Here is a 17061-nt window from a genome sequence, read left to right as displayed (position 1 = left end):
GAATATCTGTCATTTTCTATGTTGACTCTATGAAGAAGTTAGGTTTTCTGTTTGCACAAAAGGCTGTCAAACCTTAGCTTTACAGAAACGTTTCAAAATTTCGTAAAAGGCAGAATTCGACTCGGAGACAGATATTCAGACTCTAAGACGTTTATAATGTTCTTTTGACCTTCCACTTGTGGCGTTCATTTTGAAGCTTATGGGGTAAAAAGAATTTGCCAGGTTCAGTCTACGGCGAGAGTTATTACTTTTTCCACTGTGTATTAACTCTCGCTGTAGACTGAACCTGGGCAATGGTGTCGCTTGTATATTTTGGCATAGATTGTGAAACTATATAAGGGTTTCCAGAGGGTGTTCACATAATCATATAACAATGTGTAAAATATGATTTTATTAATCATAATCGTAATTTATTAATAATCATAACAATGGGGTTTCCAGACGGTATTTACACAAAGTAGACGTCATTGTTTGTAAAAAAAAATTAATATTCTGGAACATTCATATTAATAATTTATTAATATTTATAATCATTTTTTATGATAACAATAGGAAAAATCATCACAAATAATGCCTAATCGACCTGTGCCCTTCGTTGTAAAAGTCGAATCTGATAAAAAATCTACTGTATTTTCTATCCATGGTTGATACCTCTGCCGGTGTACAGAATTGTCTCCTAGGCTGTCTTTCGCCCAGTTAAAGCGATGTATTCATTACCCTGACAAAGTTTGTGTCCCAAGTATTATAGCAAGTATACATGAGTGAGAGTGCTTCATGAACTCTACAGCGTGTTGAGGGGTCGCAGTCGGAAAAATTGTAACAACTGAGCTCGGTATTGAAGCACTCTTTTCAAGGGTGGGGATTTGGCTGAGCGGTTTTGACTGTGATGTCTTCGCTAGGTGACTTGCTGTCGTACGTTGTGAGTTCAAATCTGATTGAAAATCCAACTGCATTTCAAATTCAAAGCTTTCAATAGACCGAACTACATCCGTGTGAAAAAAGTAATTTCTACTGGTGTTGAATTTGCAGAATGCCAACCCGGTGTAGCATGTGAAAGTTGGTGTAATTCAATGCTGTAATGAAAACATTTCTTACTACGCTAGAATAACACGGTAAACACCAAACAGGGTATATGTAGGAGCCGATGGCCCACTTCTCTTGCGCGGAGGGATGGATGATACATGTTCAACGAACTATGGTTTCAAAACAAGTTCGCTTTTCCTAATAGGTCATTGCCTGGGCTTGTTTGCCGGGTATCGGCGTAAAAACAGTTTTCTATGGATTCTATCCTAGCTAGTATAGTTGCCTTATGGTCATCGGAAATGAGATGCGTTTCTAGCGTATTGGAACGTATCCAAAAACGATTTCTTGCATGTACCAGCGTGAACGTTGTCGTGTTTAAAGAAAACACGAAGTTAAATTATCGCCCCACGAAACACACGACTCCACATCAATTTAAGAAAGTGCTAGCCGCCCTTACAACGGATCCAAATGTCACTATGACGTGACTTTTTCGAAAAATTGTAATACTCGCCACATGCATTTAGGTCATGCATTCCGTGAGGACTCCGCTATGCATGGTAAGTTCAGGGAGGCTTTCTTAATATTTAAGTAAATAAATTTTGTTGTTGAGCTATCTCTGACACAATTTTAAGCAGACGCTCCAAGCAGAAGATTGGTAGAGTTGAAAAAAATCAGGAAGTTTTAACAAATCAGAGCTTTAAGGTTCAACTTAACCTCTATATGGGACTACATCGTGTCAGTCGAGACTCATGAAAACATTCCAGAAAAGGATACAGTATGTTTCAATGCAAGGCACAGTATTTTATTTAACGACAGTTTGAATTTACAAAACTGTTACCATATATGCATACAGGAGGTGACATTGTAACATTAAAACGATGGCATAAAATGATTCTCGGTGTTGTGACAACGCTCAAGTACAGGGCTTCAGACGATCACAGTCGAAAAATTCAGCTTAAGATACGGCAAAGACTTGAAACACGTTAAAATTTCTCCTGAATTCTATTAATGCACTTCCTTGTTTGGTGAGGCGGAAAGAAAAAAAAAAACAGATAGTATATACGTAGACAATATAACTTACAAAGGAAAACAATATTTGTTGGCAAGAAGAATCCAAATCGTCCACTATTAAACTACAGTCACTTCCCAGTTGCCTTGGTAAAATTACAATTCTTGAATTATTGGAGCCTGCCATTTAAGGTCTGTTGGTGTACCTTTGAACGTGCTTTTCATTATTTTTATTCTGTTCGTAAAATACATTATCTACTTTTCTCTCAGAATAATCTTGAGATTCTTATTTTTCAGCTTGGCAATTAGATCTGCATTAATTTGTCTGACAGGTGCAGTTTAATGTAAGTTTGTCAGAACTATAGTTCACTCGTTAGCTTATAGTACAACATTTGGTGTACATAGTATATAGTGAGTTGCGTGTGCAAAGCTAATAAAGTATGTATTTCAATATTCTCGAAGAAGACAATAACATTGACTTGTTTTACAGAACAAAACAAAAGAAAACGTAATCAAAGTTACATAATTTAATGACAGTAATTAAACCTATGAGTCATTTTAAATATAGAAATGATAAATTCCGGTATTAACTTTCAGAGGGCCCAAATCAGACCCGCTAGTTACTCCAAAGAATGTTACTTATCATTACATTAACAGGTTGACATACTTGTAGTCCAACAAGGGAAATTATTACATATATTTCTGCAAAACGGGGTCCGAAAACCTCAGGATAATATTATAATAATAGTAGGGTTAGAGTAAGTTGAACCTTCACTATGCATCAATGTCTATATCTTTCAGTGTTCATAGTTTTAAATTTTATCTTCTTGACACAATACAAAACGCAACGGTACGGCTTCACGTTTCACATCTCTGAACATCAATGGTAAAGATCCTTTGTTTCTTTTGAACACTGCGGTCTTACACAAGCTGGAATAGCATTTAAAACATCAGTAATACGATGATACCGTCCATCAAAATATGTCGAAGGACACTCTATGATTGATTAAGCGATAACATCATGATCATCTTGCAGGGAAATACCTGGATACTTTGACAAGTGCGAATAAACTCTAGACATCCACTAGAAAGAAAGCAGCCATCCTTCCTCACAATTTCACTTTGTATTCTTCATGGAATGTAATTTCAATAAGAGGGTGGAGAGCCTATTTCTTTATGGCGAATGCCGTGTGATTTTCGTTCCTATAATTCGAGGAAGATCAAATGTTACTATAATCAGATACTTACTTTTTGAGCGATTCTAGTGGCGTCATTTTACTCTATTGGAGTCACTTAACTGTATCGTATGTCTAGTCTCTGCTTGGTAATAATTGTGCGATTGTGTGATCTTTTCTTTTAAAAGGAAACCCCTGCATAAACCCGTAAGTTTTTCATAGACTATACTAAACCATAGAGCTAGAACTGTCCCATGGATATTATGTATTGTCATCAACTTGAAGAGAATTCGAAGGGAGGTTGGGAGCGAAAAGAACTTGGTTCAAAGTCACAAATCGAAGCCATTTAAAAAAGGTTTCCGATGTACTGGGATTTTGTTGAAGCGGTTCTGTTGCGCAAAGTATACTGCGCAGTATAAGCCGCTACATTAGCCACCCTGAAAGTTTTACATTAAAATATTTTTACACGAAGTATACGTAATGAAAATAAATAGCCTAATTAGAAGCTCCTGCAAACGACTTATATAGTACGTTTATTCTTGTTTCAACATCACCGACTTTGGAACGAGCGTAACATCGAAGCCTACATAGTAAGCTAAATTGAATGTAAAGATTCTAGTACTAACAAAGTTTGGCTGTCTCGGAAGTGACCCTTTTTCCGAAATAATCAACGAGGTACATTTTGAACGTTTGGTGCTAAGTATCTGGATATGTTGAATAAGTAGCAATTAAGTGTACAGATATAAATCTGTTAAAGGTACGATTTTTCTTTCTCTCCCTGTCAAAACCATAAAGCCCTCCTCATAAACAGTTAGATTCTTTGAGTAATACAATACAGTTTCCGTTTCATACAATATATACATCACATTATTTCTTTTTGAATTATTTAATCATTCGAAAGTTCGATTAAGGGTTGACCCTCAAGACCCGTTTGAGAAAGCACGATAAACATTTTACTAGTAATAAACATTGCATTTAAAAGAACGGTCTGGGAGGAACGAGCAGTTTATATAAGTTCAATATTACACTGTTGCAGGACGTACTAAAACTCAAGACAGGAGCTTAGTAAGTTTTGAATGAAAGGGTACGTAAGACATTCGTAAGATAAACCGTTTTTCATGGTGTCCATATCAGTGATAGATGTCAAATTATAGATTTGAATCACTCTGATAGCTTTAATGTCCACTGTCCACATGCCTGAAACAAACAGATAGTTAATGTGTTATATCGAAATTCACGATGATAATATTAGTGATTTTATCCTGAAAACTTGTAGGATTTCTACCTTTACTTTCCAGAGGAATAAATAACCAGACAGGTATCTATAGTCGATGATTACTTGCTGTTTTGCGAAATTCATCGGAAGCAATCAAGTACTCCCTGAGTTGATAAATGCACTCGTATTGAGTGTTCAACCCGGTTGTACAAACACTTCTTCAAATATAAGCATTCAAAAGCACTCTTAAATTACATGTTCTATGTGAACAGCGCTAGAGCACGATGAAACATGCTAGCAAAGTTTGAGTAGTTCTAATGGGCTTTTCTGAAAATTTTGTTCACAGTTCAAGTCCAGAGGTCACTGCATTCGCGGTTACTGTTCAGGATATCTTCTTTAGACAGCAGTTGCTGTCGTCGCTCTGACCGAGCCGTTTCGTGACGACATCGTTCCTATTCTACGCAGTTTTGATTCGAAGCCAAGTGCTCGTACAAAGGCACTGCGGAATTTCGACGACATGATGTTGTAGATGAGCGGATTTATCGAAGAGTTCAAGTAGGTCAGGACCCGGCAAACGATAACAAGTGTGTAGACACCCTCCACGCCGAGGCTCATCTGCTGCTCAGCAGTACCATACTTGAACCATAGGCTGACGATGCGTTGTGGTAGCAAACAGATGAAAAAAGTGATAACTACTGCTAGAAGCATGTAGACGACGCGTTTTCTTGTCCTCTGTTGCGCTTGCAAACTGTTTGCCTTCCGCTCACATTTTATACGGACAGGACTGCTGCTTGGGGTCCTCACGACGCTGCTGTTGCTACTCCCGGTGTCCTGCCTCACCAAGCAATATGTCTGCATCGGTATGCTTTCGTCCCGTGACCGCGCCACTTTTCGGCTGGCCCGCCCGTTGGACATTCCATTGGCTTGGACTCTCACCTGGCTGCGGTTTAGGGCCAAAGCGACCTTTAAGTACAGACCACCGAGAAGGACAAGAGGCAGAGCGAAGAACAGGAAAAAGCAGGACACAATGTAGACCTCAGCGAGCGTGGAGTTGATGAAAGTGCCGCATTCGTACAGTAATTCGCCGTTGATATCCATGTCGTAAGGGCTGTGCTTCGCCATGAACAAGTAGGGAATGCTAGCACCGCAGGCGATCAGCCAGATGAGCACGCAGATTTTGATACTTCTCCCCGGGGTGATGGTGTACTGCGCCTTTAAAGGGTGGCAAATCGCCACATATCTCTCCATACTTATGAAGACCAGGGTGAGGACAGATGCCTGGGCAGTTGAGTATTCCAAAAACGGAACAAGTTTACCTGGAAATTAAAATAAAAAATAAAGACTGTTAAGTGTACAAAACCTCAATAAATGCCGTTTCGACCGCACGCAGATATGACTTTCTCAGTATTTATTACTTGGTCAAAAAGTAAAGGCAAAAACTAATTACTTTATGTCCTTCTGAGAAGCGATGAATGATAAATTTTTCAAATTCTTTCAAGTGTTTCAGACGGTATACGGGGTCACCAGTGTTGTAACGTTAAACAGAAATTTAAGTCATTCATGGGTTATCTTCTCTGGCAAACGATTGTTGGAAATTAAATGCACTGCTGTGGAATTTCCTTTACGGGGTCAAATTTCTGGAGATGCACTTTTCTCGAGATAGCTAGGTCATTTATTTGTTTCTGAACTACTCCTGTTCATCATTGTAAATTTCAGAAGTTTTCGAATTATTCGTTTCCGTCGTCGTTTTTGACCAAATTCGTAATCGTCACTGTAATCACCATTCACCGAGACACGTCCACGCTTTTTCGTGTACGCCTTTATATGTAAATAGCGCCTTTCAACTGTTTTGAGTTCAGCGACATGTTCTGGCATTGTGACCTTCAAGCTAGACGAGAAGAACGCTCAAAAGTCGTCATCGTAAAACACCGGCCTCTTTTACGGCTATGCAAATGTATAGCTTAATGGAGAGGACAGAAGTGTGACTTGCGAGAATGTAAGCAATGAGGCCTTAAGTGTTTCTTTCTAAAATCAATTGGGAGCTGTCGTCGTTCGAAAGTCAGTTTTAATTTTTAGAGTTATTGAATTCCGTGGTCGATTAAGGCAATGCCTTTTCTTCAACTTAACTCCTTTGCCCTAGTATGTAACGCACCGGAACATGGAAGATTTCGAGAAACATAACAAGTCGGCGATAGAGAGTTCGATGGAATATCTAACTCTCTAGACTTAAGGTAGTGTGCGCCATGAAATGAAAGACTTACACTTTTGCTCAAATTTTCCTTTCAACCATTCTCTTAGCAAATCAACAATAAAGACCAGGGGTCCACCGTGCAAAGTTTGGAACTAATGATACAAATTACTCAACATTTAGCGATATTTGACATTCAAAATGGCCGCTATCCTTGTGTTAACTCTATGGGATAAAATAAAATTTTAGATTTTCGAAAAACTAAGCCGGTAAAAGTTTTCCTTTCTCCAAACACCTTAAAATAAGCCCCCATAAGTGATACATCAGAAAAGAAATGTAGAAATTTGAGAGTCCAAATGTCTGTCCCCGAGGCGCGGTCTACCTTAATACGTGGGTCAGCGAAACTTATTTATGTTAAAATTGAAGGTGTGGTTTTCAGAAAGTTGTGATAAATGCTTGTGGTAATGATGAGGGGAACAGAATCACCAAAAGCTGTCCATCACGAGTGCACTAAAGAATGCAGCACTACAATGTACGTGCCTTTCACAATACTCGATTTGTCTTTCATATCAATAGGCATAAACAAGCGACTTGGTTTCCTGTTTTGTGGTTATGACTTTCTCCCTCAATGCTCGCAGACAATGACAGCAACGGACAACAATAATTGTGATGAACAGACGTCCGTACAGGCGTCCGCGAGTTAAGAAAAAAGGTCGTCTTCAAATTGTTTTGTTTTCAATTTCTGGCAGGTAGTAAAGCTGTAAAAGATCGCATTTCTTGTCAGGGACGCAAGGTTCACCCCTGACTAGCGGCAACCTTCGGCAAAGATCGTGAGTTCGTGAACGTCATGTGATGGACATTATGTGTACTTAATGTGTTTTTATGGGTTGACAATAAAGAGAAGAAGTCCAAGAAATGTTTATATGGAGCTGAAAAAGTGGACAAAATTTATGCTATTCTTTGAAGTGCTATCGCCCCTAATGATTCTCTAGCTGTTGACGATAAGTTATTTCTGATCTCTGAACTTTGATGAAAGCTTTCAGCTAGAAAAGGTTACAAGAGGTCAACCGATTTCTCCGTGGAATTGCTACAGTTCAAATGTTAACAGCGCAACTGAGAAAACAAGACTTTCAAGAAGTATCTCCTGTAGAAACAGATTATGTGCTTTCGCAAGTAGCCTATGGGAAGAAAACCTAATTTCTATGATTACGCAGTCTACCACAAAATCCCATGGTGACAATCTCGTTGTACAATTTAAGCAAATGTACGGCAGCGCTTCACAACACAGTGTGCTTTATAAAGTTTGTCCAGAAATTGCCAATGTTAACGACCATGTGTCCAGTTCAAGGAAATATCGTATGATGAGAAAAAAAAGAATTCACAAAAAAACAAATTTAGTTACGAATATTTGTCTGTAATTTACAACTTACAAGGTCTATCATAACTGAGCGAATATCAAATATGTCATGGCAAAATTCTTGTTCTTTCTTTGTGTACGACAACAGTAATATCGAACATTTTGCAAAATAAATTTGATGGTGATGGCGTTTCTTTTTTGCTTGTTTGCTATTTGTTTGTTTATTCTGATGAGCCAAATATAAAACAAGATAAACGTGGACGATCGGTATGTCATCGTAATTAAATTTTTAGTCAGTGATCCGCATACGAAATTTGACGTTAGTATAAGACAATTTATGCTGTTTGCCACTTGAGATCAAGCATTCAATAGCACCCGTTTTTATACAGCGTTAGGCGACTGATGCCGTATGTTGTGGGTTCGAACCCGATTGAAAACTAGTCGTATTTTCTACAATGGGTTGGTAACTCTGCTGGTGGATAGAACTGACCCCGAGGTTATCGTTCGCCCAGTTAAAGCGATGAATTCGTTTCTTCGCTTCGATAAAGTTTGTATGTGCGATGTGTGATAGTGAGCATGCGTGCGTTGAGTGCTTCATGAACTCTACAACGTGTGCAGTGGTCTCAGTCAGAAAAATGTAACAACTTAGCCGGCTATTGAACCACTCTTTTTTGGGAGTGGAGATTTAGCCGAGCGGTTCTCTCTGTGGCCTCTCCGCTAGGCGACTGATGCCGTATGTTGTGCGTTCGAACCCGATTGAAAACTAGTCGTATATTCGTACTATTTAAAAAGTTAGGTACATTGCTTTACATACAGAAACACACTGCCCTGGAGTGCTAGACAAATTGCAGACCCTGTCACAGACAAATTATATAAAAAATCAATATTTAAAAAAATCCGTTCTTATCAGATTTGTTTTATGCTAAGGAGCAAGCTGTTGCTCACGCAAAGAGGAAACAATTAGATTATATTGAAATACATAGTGTCATAAAAACATGTTATTTAAATTCATAATTGACAATAATCAGTCGTATTTCCTCGTTACAAGAACACAAAGCGACTTTAAACCTTGTAAATGAGCCAAATCATGTTTTGTCCATCTATTAACATACGACAACGCTCCAGGTAATAAAATAATGTGTCGTTCATACATTGAAGAGGTACTGTATTTATCTAAAAATGACCTGTGAATCTAAAGACACCTTGTGTTTTCATGTGATAGTTGCTACAGCAGTGCCTACATCGTGTGTCTAACATATCGAGTCGTTCTCTGTAAGGAGAAAGCTACTGATACTTCGATTCGTTGCTTAAATTGTTGATCGCAGTGAGTATTCATCGTCATGATTACCGGCAGTCACGTCGATGTCAAAAGAACCAGAAGAAGATATATCCTACGGCTTGAATCATATTACTTCGATGTTACACAGTATAAACTTGAAACACAAGAAATGGCGGTATCTATGAATAGCGAAATGCATTTATTACATGTCTTTTTTACGTCACTTATACCCCTCGAAGTGCTTCTTAAGAAAAGTAAGTGAAGGGCCATCTTCAATCTCTACATGTAGCTTTAGAACTTGACTTTCAATATTCCCTACTTGACTCTCAAAAACCTTAAGATCCATTCAGTTTGAGAGGTTCGACGTCACATCATTGTAAAAACGATTTGGAATGATTGGGAAAGCCATTCGTATTTGTCGAAAATATTTTGGCCTACTTGTAAAATGAAGTAAAATACGCAGATACATTGATTTCATGAATCCCTCCCTCCTTCCCTACCTACCGACCTACCTACCTAGTACCTACCTATCTACCTTCGATTAAGTACTCGCTCATGAATACATTGAGGTTGAGACTACACTATAATACACTCGCACACATGGTGTGTCGTGAAGGATATTTCTGAAATGGAACAACTGCCGAAGCTCGATCTCATGCTGCAGCTAGCAGTTCATGTAAAAAGTCATCGAAACCATCTACGAAAGTCGGCTCAATCTACATGTACTGATTGATGTGCATTTGAAATGGACGCCTCAAGTTTGTTTCCACAAGAAAGACGCCCTGCTGCGTTTGAACGGAGACTGTCGTGGAGTATATTTGCCAAAGCCGTCGGCAATGAACAGTTTAATTGCTCACTTTCGGTTTTTGGTATTCGGAAAACGTGGACCAGAACGCACGATGGGCATTAAGGCATTAAACAGTCACGCTGTGTATCCATGCTTGGTCTGTTACAAAATGTTTGTGACTTTGTGATCAAGTACATCAACAAAGAATTTGCAAATTGAAAGTAAAAGACAGTATTCTTGTTGACCAGATAGCTCAATGAAAACTACCTATACCTACTGTTTAACGCAATTTTCCCCACAAGAGAAGTACCTCTTTAAGTTTACCATGCCTTACGAGAATAATCGTCCAAAAATCATAATTCAATGCATTGTATATTTCTTCTGATCTGGGCATGGAGAGGCCCTATATTTGCATCGTCGCGACCTTTGACTTCTTTTGAGTTGTCAAATTGAGAACAAAATCGACCGCAATATCCTGATCGCTTACTACTCAACATTTGCTGCGATGAACTCTTAAAACTCACGGAGGATGCTGGAGTAGGACATCGTGGAAGCATTATTGTGTCGTAAAACGAAGTTAACCCCGTTCAAAACAGGGTGAATGCGAGAGCATGTAAAGGTTTTAATGACTTTAATCAAGAATGTGTTACCGTAGTCGTATATCATGTTAGATCTGTCGTGAAAACCTGCTCTGGCTATTACGAAACGGCGCACTCCATCGACACTTGTATCTTGAGCAACGCGTGTTATTATAAAGTGTAACTGATGTTTTTGTTTTCTACTTTAAGTTTAATTCGCAAGTTGATTTCAGACACCATAGAACTTATTCACTTCACCATCCAGACTACAATTTCTTTAAACCTCCCGTTTGCCGTGCGAAAATTTTAATCGACTTTATTCACCTACTAAATTTGAAAGAACGAGTTTGCTGTCTAACAGACTGTGTGAATAATGGGCCGACAAGTTACCTGAACCAAGTCTTTCAGCCCACATCACGACTGCGAAGCTCTCTTTACATTATCATCGCACGTCTTGCTTGCACGCCCTTGAAGAACATAAAGGTTTTAGACTGAGCTATCGTTCGGCATTATTCTGATTAGGGCGGTACAGATCTCCCTTTGTCAAGCAACATCCTTTCAGCTAAGCTACTCTAGGCCTGGTTATACTGCTGTCTATTGTTTTTTCCAGATATCACGACTGAGCATGCAGAGACTGATATGCAGTGCCTCAAGGGAAAGAATGGATCGCAGAAGACCCACGGAAGTTGCGTATCTGTAAATGGGAATTCGATGCTTCGAAATAACACATGTCAAGTCCCCTTCAGAAGTGCTCTATGCATGAGCACTGTCAAACGTAAACGCAAGGATTGTACTGCCACGGGGCAACATAGTGGTGGATATCAGACCTTCAGGGTACAGTAATTACAGCTGTTTCAGACATGAAATGCGTGTGCCTCGGTGTATCACGGAATAACGTTTAATCGATAAGAGTTCTTTTAAAATTTTTAGAGGAAAGTGAATATAATTCTTGAAATAATTTCAAATGTCTAAATGAAATAATCTGTCTACTTTCGGCAAAATATCTTACTATTGTGCCGTCAGTGATATTTTTCTTTTCTTGTAATATGTGGTAGCATTTCCGACACTCCTGGTTTTACAACTGTGCAAATAAATGCGCACTAAGCTTCCAGAATTTTCTATTCTCATGCATAAGTAAACGACGTAAAATAAAGAGAGAGGGGGGTTATCACCTCCCAAATTAAAACAAGTACTGTGTGCTCCAGCCATAAACACAAGATGACGCAGACAATTGATGAATCTAGGAAACAGAGCCAGTCTCGTTTGGTAGTGAATCACATAATGGAGAAATATTAAGGTAGTTTCGCTTATTGAAAATTGATGAAATTTTTGGTGGTACGCGTTATGGCCTCATTACTATACCTGAATACTTCTATACAATTGTTGCGAAAGCTATTACAGTGCAAGGTAGAAAGTGACGTAACGTTTGAAATATTCACTTTTATTAGTATGAATGTATAAAATAAGGCTTCCTTTGTATCTCTCTACAGACCTCGGAACACTTTTATTTAATGTAAAACTCTTAAAACGTCGCAATTTAAAACGAATATCGCAAGATTATTCTCTGAAAGTGATGTACTGTCAAAGGATAGGCTAAGTTTCATAATTAGAATGTAACCAGGTCAGTCCACGAGGCGATTTCATCCATGTTCACCTATCCTTGGAGAGGCAAATTCCTGGTGAGATTAAACAGAAAACAAGTGGTTTCGACCGATTTAAAAGGCAACGGATAACAAAGGCTTTGCGAGGTGTGAGACAGATAAGTACACAATACAACAACAAGTGTGCCATGTCAAGAAATATCCTCCTTTAAATGCACGTCTTTCACACTACATGAGTCTTGTCGTTCTGTCATAATTGCACAGACCTGCTACAATACAATGAAGAATGAAGTCTCTCTTGTGCGATGAATTTTCCACAATCCTCATTATAAGTCCACTCGTACGCAGCCATACAAGCAGGAAGCTGTACAGCTGTATATTAGTAAGATATAAAGATTGGAGATGAACCCACCCTCTTTTGAACCAAGTTGATACACCAAACCCCTATTCATTAAGAACAAGGGCAGTGTCGCGAGTATGATCATTTTTAAATATTTTGAAAGTCTTACTCATTCGTATCATTAGCAAGCGAATACACCAGATCTGAACTTAAGGTAAAAGTTAGAAGAAATGATTACTTCGAACTCGCAAGCCCAATCGTTCGCGAGGGTTTTTGCTATGTTTCTGGGACGCGTTATTCCCCGTATCTAACATTTGCTCGGAGTCGTTCGAGATATTACTTTCTTCGTATTTCGATTTTAATCAACGTGCTACTGCTATGATCAGTGCTCTACTATTCCTCATGGACTAGTCTCAATCGCGACGATCAAAGATGCCATAATTGAGTCGAGATAAATGTGTGGCAAATGCGTAAGTAACAAAAAAGATATGTATATGCTCTGCTGCAGCGTCTGTGACATTGACTTTGCAATGTTATCGATTGTCTAGTGTCAGTTTTATCTTAAAGGAATACGAGAGCTTCATGAGGTTCTCTGGACTGGAAATTCTAGCACGTAGAACCTTGATCAGATCGAGCTTCGTTTATCCATACGACCAGTGATATTTAGAAGCTCGGATATTATTCTCCTGTTGACTTTTAAAACTCATTAGCAATGCTACAAAATGTCCGCTATTGTTGCGCTTGCTCTGTTAGAAGCTGTGTAAGAAGACGATCATCAGCGCTGGCGGTAAAGAGTCGAGTATTGCTTATTCAGCCATATTTTTACCATCTGGCGATTTTTATATAGGATTCCTTGTCAGTGACCGAGTTCTCTTTAGTTTACGGATTATATAGTTTCCTTTTCTTCTGATCTTACTTGAGCCGATTACAGCATTGTGAAGGTGAAGGCTATAAAAGAGAAACCAGACTTAGAAATAGGGAATGGTACTCTAATATAGTCAAGAGAAGAAATATAATTGTCTTGAAAAAACTTCAACTTTAGATAGGGAATTAGTCACGTGTATTCACCACGCCAATCATTTATTTGCACTTAAGTGCCACGCGAAAGTGTGCCTAACAAATCTATGTAATGGTTCTGAAAATCACATGAGAAACATGGGTTACTTTACATAAGGGTTTGCTTTTCGTGAGTCGATATCTGTTTTCATTCGTTCACTCTTGGTTTGGTTCGATTGTTTGTTCGTTCGCTCGTTAGTTTGTTTGTGACTTGAAACTTAAATTCGACCTTTACAGGTCTGACAGGGCGATCATATGTGAAGGAGTTGACAGATTATAAGTTGGAACAATGATGCGGTACACGCAGTCATCTGAACAGAGTATACAATTTTTTCTGAGAAGTGAAACAGTTTTCAGTTTAGTGAAAAATCTTCGTGGGAAATTAAATCTCATGCTAAATACATTTGGAAATTTCGGAGAGCAGATGGAGAAAATGCAGGTGTTTGCTAAAGTAAACAGACATGCTTCTCGGACCCCTTATATCAACAAATCAATCATGTAATAACTCTCTATATTACACATAGATGAGAACAAACAAACCCTTGACAAATGAAGCCGAGATAGCTCCCCGTTCTCCCTCACGGCAAGCGAAGAAACAATTTGATTTACGTGATATCGACATTACCCTGAGTGCACTTTCAGTCCAAATTACAGTTAAAGTAGAACGCGCCCCATGTTTTTCAATAAGTTTCTGCTTAAATGCTTGTAGGAGCTCGTATTATGGGTTTTGAAGTAAGGAAAGTTTTAACCGGCTTATAGTTTTTCGATAATCCACAACAATACTTTACCCGTAGCGTTAAAACAGTGATGCTGGTATTTTGTAATTCAAATACTGGTAAATGTTAGGTTATTTGTTTTTCCAGTACCAAACTTTGAAAAAATTGCCTCTTATATAACGTGTACTCTCGATTTATCAAGAAAATGCTTGAAAGCCTCATCAGGAAAATTTGAATAAAAGTGTAAGTTTTGCAATTTCGACGCGCGTACTACATTAAGGCCACTCAACGTCAGCTGTCTTGTCGGATGACAGTTTATTGCTTTTGTAATGAGAAGCTTATTCGCGGATGAATTGTCATGAGAGTAACTTTATGCGTCTGTAAGTCAACTTAAAATAACATATCGTGTAATATCATTTGCATTAACGCTGATTTTGGAATCATTGATGTTCTTGATACCTTTTCAAGTGAAGTGGAGAGAGAGGGAGAGAGAGGGGGGCAGAAAGACAGACAGACAGACAGACAGACAGAGACATAGAGACTCTGATATCATCCATTCATCCATTTATCCATCAATCGATAGCTGATTTGATAGCTTAATTCTGCCCTCCGCTAAGGATTTGACATCTACGACGAAGCTATTCCCAACATGCAAATCTTATCACCATACATCTTGAATCGCGCTCGTGAAATTAAAATATGGCCGGTCGGATTCAAAATCCACGGCGCCAATTTCACCAATGGAGTAGATTGAGGGTTCCATTGTTTGTTTTCTCGGCTGGTTATTGTCACACTATATCGTTTATGTACCTTTTTGTCTTTCAGTCTATCAATTTATGAATTATCATCATCTTTAGAAGCGGCGGCAGCATTATCTCTGATATAGCAAACACAGCACTCTATCATCGTCAATTTTCTTTGATGTTATATAGTTTCGCTATTTTGAAATCAAGCCGAGAGAGTCAAAAGTTACCCAGGTCTTATAAATTAAAACAGTCAATCAATTATCCTATCAAAGTTTAGGATTCATTGACAAATGGTATTAATGTTTCATCGTTGTAGGTTTACCTAATTTATACCAAATATTTAATTTCGTAAATTGTATTCTTTCGGCTGTATTTGCTTTAACGATATTAACTTATTTATTGAATCTACTAATGGGTAAATAAACATTTTTTTTCAAGCGTCCAATGCAAGCTAGCGACATAAAATTATTTGAATTTTTTATTGGCTTTAAGCCTGTAAAAAGTTAATCTTTTAATGCAATTATATGCATAAATAAATAAATAAATAAATAAATAAATAAATAAATAAATAAACAACTAAATAAATAAATAAATAAATAAACAAATAAATAAATGTATATAGAAGTACTAGTTTTTGAACGGTCTCAAAGTATAAACTACACTTAAGTCGCTTCAAACGATGTTGAATAATTTATTGTACTTGGGCCTCAGCCCAAGTACATTTGTTTTCATTCCGTGGGAAAAAACTCTGTAAGGTATAACCATTTCTGGCTGAGACCAGGGAGGGCAAAATGTCTTGGCTTCATCTTTCTTGGCATAATAAATGGCGTAATGATGTTAACTGAATGGAAGTGCTGCTCTCAGCCAGTCTTGAATAAGTGAGATGTGAATATCAATGCTTCTCTATCTGAGTTTTTGCCACAAAATCTTCTGAATATAATCAAAATGTGCATCGAAATGCAACAATTAATGCACCCTCCGTTTCCTATGCGATGGCACGACCCTTGCTACACCCACTGGACGAGCCAAAGTGGGAGGGGTAATTTCAGTTTGGTCGAACAAGAGGGCTCGAGACCAGAATTTAACATTTAAACTTGAAACATGTTTAATCACTGACAAGATGTGGACTAGTTTTAATCAAACTAAAATTGTGAAAAGGAAAGGTTTATATCCCGGATACAATGAAAAACATTACGACTGGAAACTGTACCCCCAGTTGAGAATAGTAATGCCCACAGCGATGGAGAACACTTATCCTTGAGCTGAGAAAACCAGACCATCATTTCGAAATAGAGCTGCAGATTCGAGAAGCTCGTTCAAAATAGCTAGGTACACCCCATAAAGGGGTGGTTTCGAGTTTTGAGGGCAAATTTCGCCTCCTTCATATAGAAATCGTACGTTTGTTTTTCCAGGAGAGCACACCATTTGACACAAAATTTGCATGTAAAGGGGTCGCCAGTAAGCACGTGGTCAAATCTGGCATAAGAAACAATATGAAATGTTGGGTAAAGCCAGTCCAAAATAAACTGATTTGAACTTTTGTGTTTTGTAATTTATACCACTGCAGTAACATTACCTTTTTTTGACAACATCACACAATGTAATACGTTTTGAAACTGAATACTCCGACGTATTCTGTGTCTCCTTTGCTAAAAAATACGGTATGCCGATTACCATGTAAGGAGATGATGACGTCAAGACCGTGACAGTTTGTAGTGCGTTTGGTCCTGGATCGATGGTGCACGAAGTTTTGTCAAGGTAGCTTGTGTATTTATTTCCTAGATGGGAGAGATTAGGGTCGATCTAAACGAAGGCCGAAGAATGTTATGATACTCTAAGCGAGCTGAACTCTACCGCGAATGGTTGGATAATTTGGAGGATGTCTAGAATGATCTCGTCTCATTAAGATTATTTGGCGGTCAGTATTGAATTTCAACTGCGTCACAAGTTTGCGAAATGAGTATTCCGTCGAACGGTCAACGAACGATATT

The 17061-nt window shown here is 38.3% G+C and overlaps 1 protein-coding gene across 1 annotated transcript in view; it reads right to left on the bottom strand.

The window, feature by feature from the left end:
• Nucleotides 1–1806: 1806 nt before the first annotated feature.
• Nucleotides 1807–17061, bottom strand: part of LOC139120309 (QRFP-like peptide receptor) — an 84546-nt gene continuing 69291 nt past the window's right edge. The window contains exon 2 of the mRNA XM_070684640.1: nt 1807–5738. Within this exon, the coding sequence (XP_070540741.1) occupies nt 4819–5738 (920 nt within the window). The 3' untranslated portion in view covers nt 1807–4818. The remainder of the gene's footprint in view (nt 5739–17061) is intronic.

Source organism: Ptychodera flava, chromosome 20 (assembly GCF_041260155.1).
Source record: "Ptychodera flava strain L36383 chromosome 20, AS_Pfla_20210202, whole genome shotgun sequence".
Classification (NCBI taxonomy): Eukaryota; Metazoa; Hemichordata; class Enteropneusta; family Ptychoderidae; genus Ptychodera; species Ptychodera flava.
Note: the sequence above shows the minus strand (reverse complement) of the source record. Positions and strands in the feature narration are given on the sequence as shown.